Source organism: Epinephelus moara, chromosome 23 (genome assembly GCF_006386435.1).
Source record: "Epinephelus moara isolate mb chromosome 23, YSFRI_EMoa_1.0, whole genome shotgun sequence".
Classification (NCBI taxonomy): Eukaryota; Metazoa; Chordata; class Actinopteri; order Perciformes; family Serranidae; genus Epinephelus; species Epinephelus moara.
The window spans coordinates 33,965,912-33,969,828 of NC_065528.1; the positions used below are offsets into that span (position 1 = coordinate 33,965,912).

A 3,917-nucleotide genomic window follows, 5' to 3' on the forward strand; every position below is an offset into this window, starting at 1 on the left:
AAATGAGATTTAAACCAGCTCAGTGCAGAACCTTTTAGGCCAATTAAGTGATCCAGTCTCTGCAGTAGAATTTGATGGTCAATTGTGTCAAACGCCGCACTAAGATCTAATAAAACAAGTACAGAGACAAGTCCTTTGTCTGAAGCAATCAGAAGGTCATTTGTAATGGTGGATGGTGTTTGGCGGTGGGCGGGGTGCAGCGCGGAGAGGAGAGTTGATGATGGCTGCACTCGTTGTGTCGGGAAAAACAGCTGATGTGAAACAAAGGATCCGATCAGACTTGATATGACTCGATAAAGTGAACCTGGCGCTTCGACAGCCCTGATTTGTATTTTGTCATAACTGTCTCATGATGTTCATTTGGTGTCACATGACTATTATGACATCATGAATATGTTAATGAGATGCCATGTTGTGTTTGTCTCTGTCTACCTTCTCAGTCTGTCCCGGTGGAGTCGGCTCTCCCTGCAGTAACCATGGTAAATGTGACGACGGTCACCTTGGCAACGGTACATGCACCTGTGACGCAGGTTTCGGGGGCGTGGCCTGTGAGTTGTGCAGTTTCGGATTCTACGGAGCATCCTGTAAAGGTGAGCAGCGGTCAGACCGCTTCCTGTTTGATGTCTGCAGGTGTCCTAACAGATTGTTTCCCTCTGGTTCTCAGCCTGTAACTGTTCAGAACACGGGTCATGTGACGACGGACGTAAAGGTACAGGTTCGTGTTTCTGTGAGGCGGGCTGGACCGGAGAGCGCTGTGAGATGCCACAGGGTGAGTTCATCAGGACGCCGTGTCGGTGTGTGAGGAGCTGTGTGCATCATCTCTACAGGTCATGTCTTTGTCCCCTCCAGGTGAAGTCTTCGAGTGTTCTCCACCCTGTTCTCCAAAAGCCGTCTGTCAGGAGAACAACACCTGTGTTTGTCAGCGATTCTACGAAGGAGACGGACTCACCTGTACAGGTAGATACACGAACTATACAGTCAGTCCAGTGTCCAGAGGAAAATGTTTTCACCGTACGTTTCTGCAAACCGTGAATACGTTTATTTCTTACATAGCATCTTGATGTCTGTCTGTGTGTCTTCCTGTCTGTCCATCTGTCTGTCCGCCTGTCCACCTGCCCGTCTGTCCATCTGTCTGTCCGTAGTGATGGACGTGTGTTCCACCTGGAATGGCGGTTGTGCTAAAGGAGCCAAGTGTTTTCAGACGGGAGAGAAGGTGACCTGCACCTGTCCTAAAGGTTACTCCGGAGACGGCTTCACCTGTCAGCCCATCGACCCGTGTGTCTCCGGGGTCAACGGCGGCTGCCACGAACACGCCACCTGCACCATGACGGCTCCGGTGAGGACAACACGGCGTGTATTTGACATGTTGGGACCGTGAGTGTGTTGTATTAATGTAACGTATCTGTGTGAGCAGGGGAAGAAGAAGTGCACCTGTAAGGACAACTACGTCGGAGACGGACTCACCTGTGAGGTCAAACAGCTGCCAATCAGCCGCTGTCTCCAGGACAACGGACGATGTCATCAAGACGCCAAATGTACCGACCTCCACTTTGAAGGTATAAAACATCATGACAGGTGATCAGAGGGAGGGGTTAAGTCTCATGTGGACATCCCCGTGTGTGTGTGTGTGTGTGTGTGTGTGTGTGTGTGTGTGTGTGTGTGTGTAACTATAAAATGAGTGTGTGTTCTGCTGCTGTGTTTGTGTGTAGACGCGAAGCTGGGCGTGTTTCATGTTCGTTCGGATAAAGGTCAGTACAAGATGAACTTCAGTGCAGCTCAACAGGCCTGTGACACAGAGGGCGCCAGCCTGGCTACGTATAATCAGCTGTCCTACGCTCAGCAGGTCAGTGAACACACCACAGACACAACACCTGCTCCTGCTCAACACCTGTAGAAACACATTTACCTTTCCTCGCCTTCCTCAGGGCGGGCTGAACATGTGCTCTGCCGGCTGGTTGGACCAGGCCCGGGTGGCGTACCCCACCACGTACTCCAATCCCAACTGTGGCTTTGGACACATCGGCATCGTGGACTACGGCGTCCGCAAGACGAGCGAGACCTGGGATGCCTTCTGCTACCGGATGAAAGGTGAGACAGGAAGAGGAGGGGCCACAGTGAAGAGCGCAGTGTTCAGTAGTGGTGTAATAATAATAATGTAATAATATCCTCAGAGGGACATCAGACGGCTTCAGAACTCAAACTGGTGTGACTGTGATGTATCGATCGTCAAAGTCAGCAGATAGCAGTCAGTCTGTTGTTTGTTTGTTTGTTTGTTTCAGAGGTGAAGTGTGAGTGTAAGCCCGGTTACGTTGGAGACGGTTTCAGCTGTACAGGAAACCTGCTGCAGGTCCTCAGATCCACACCGACCTTCTCCAACTTCCTCACAGTGAGCCACAATTTAACATGTGACTGTTTTAAGATGAATCGCATGATGATACAACCGACCAGAATATACAGGAAGTGTTTTTAGTTTTAATCTTTGTCAGTTTGGTCATGAAGTCTGAGGAGGCGTTGGGTCAGATAGAGACTGGAGGTCCACATGACCAAATCATGTGCTTATTCTGTAACTAAAAATCAACTATTAAATTAAATGAATAATTTATTTCCTTTGGTATTTTTTATATGCAGATATTTAATGATGATTGTTGAGTAATATGTACGTTGATGTTAACCAGTGTCAAGTCTCTGATCATGTGACAAGACGATATGTGCACGATCGCATCAGCACCAGGGCCTGTTATAATAACACACCACTGGTGGCCACTTATTAAACTTTATTTCCTCCTGCAGCAAATCCTGAACTGCTCCCAGGTGTCTGATTCAGGGAAACACTTTCTGAAGCGTCTCAGTAACCTGACGGTCCAGTCAACACTGTTCGTCCCCGACAACACCGGACTGCCTGAAAACCAGGTGAGTCATTCACAGAGGTCTGTCAGCAGGTGTTGTATCTCTGCCTGTTCATGTGTCCTCACCTGTCCGTCCCTGTGTCCCTGCAGACTCTGTCTCTGAGGGACGTTGAGTTCCACCTGTCGGAGGGTCAGGCTCTTCCTCTCAGCCAGCTGAAGAACGGCAGTCGCATCAGGACTCGTGTCGGCAGTCTGACCGTCCTCGGAGTCGCTGACCTGCTCAACCCATCGGCTCTGGTCATATTTATTACTGTGACTGATCACTAGAGGGCGACACCGTCCTGTCCCATGAATCTATCATCTCAATCAGTGGTTATAAATATCTGATCAATCAACTGTCAGGATACTCACCACAGACACTTCACTGTGTTGTCACATATCATTTACATGTTTGACATTTATCCTTGATGTCGTCCCAGAGTTCTGACTTTAGTTCAGTCACATCACTTTCACATTCAGTCACTGTCAGAGATTCAGATTAACCTCTGCATGTTGTAACACAGGTCAGAGTACAGGACGCAGAGGTTTCAATTAGTAAAGTGACACTGGTTTAAAATGGCCGACTTCTGATAACCTAGGGCCAGTTGTTCAAAGGTAATCTGATTGGATTTTGGTTATCGGATTGGATCAAATCTTGAAAATGGGTTGTTCAAAAGGGAAAGAAGGATTCTGAAATCGGATTAGATCACGGAATCCAATCCTAGTTTTAATCTGGATCAAACCTTCAGTTTGTGTTGTTCAAAACGTTTCAGTAGGATTTGGATAACTTTGATCCAAAAAAACAGGATTATCCTGATCCCAACGGGGTAGAATTTCAAGGTGGATTTCAGGAAGAAAATATAGTAAAACTTTAAAATTGGTCAAATAATACATTTGTATCATTTAGTGTATATACTTTTATTTATATTTTGCACTTGACTTGTTTAACCGTTACAGTGATAAAGTAAATAAAGTAGACATAGGCTACCAAATAAGCCTTTCAGTATAGTAAAGTCAAAATAAAATAAAAAT

The 3,917-nt window shown here is 46.8% G+C and overlaps 1 protein-coding gene across 2 annotated transcripts in view; it reads left to right on the plus strand.

Moving 5' to 3' along the window:
• stab2 (stabilin 2) overlaps positions 1-3,897 on the plus strand; it is a 52,143-nt gene extending 48,246 nt beyond the window's left edge. For both annotated transcript variants that reach the window (XM_050036674.1, XM_050036675.1), the window contains 10 exons: positions 441-590; positions 665-769; positions 850-957; positions 1,143-1,336; positions 1,415-1,556; positions 1,710-1,843; positions 1,926-2,088; positions 2,280-2,386; positions 2,791-2,910; positions 2,997-3,897. In XM_050036674.1, the coding sequence (XP_049892631.1) occupies positions 441-590; positions 665-769; positions 850-957; positions 1,143-1,336; positions 1,415-1,556; positions 1,710-1,843; positions 1,926-2,088; positions 2,280-2,386; positions 2,791-2,910; positions 2,997-3,173 (1,400 nt within the window). In that variant the 3' untranslated portion in view covers positions 3,174-3,897. The remainder of the gene's footprint in view (positions 1-440; positions 591-664; positions 770-849; positions 958-1,142; positions 1,337-1,414; positions 1,557-1,709; positions 1,844-1,925; positions 2,089-2,279; positions 2,387-2,790; positions 2,911-2,996) is intronic.
• The last annotated feature ends 20 nt before the right edge of the window (positions 3,898-3,917 follow it).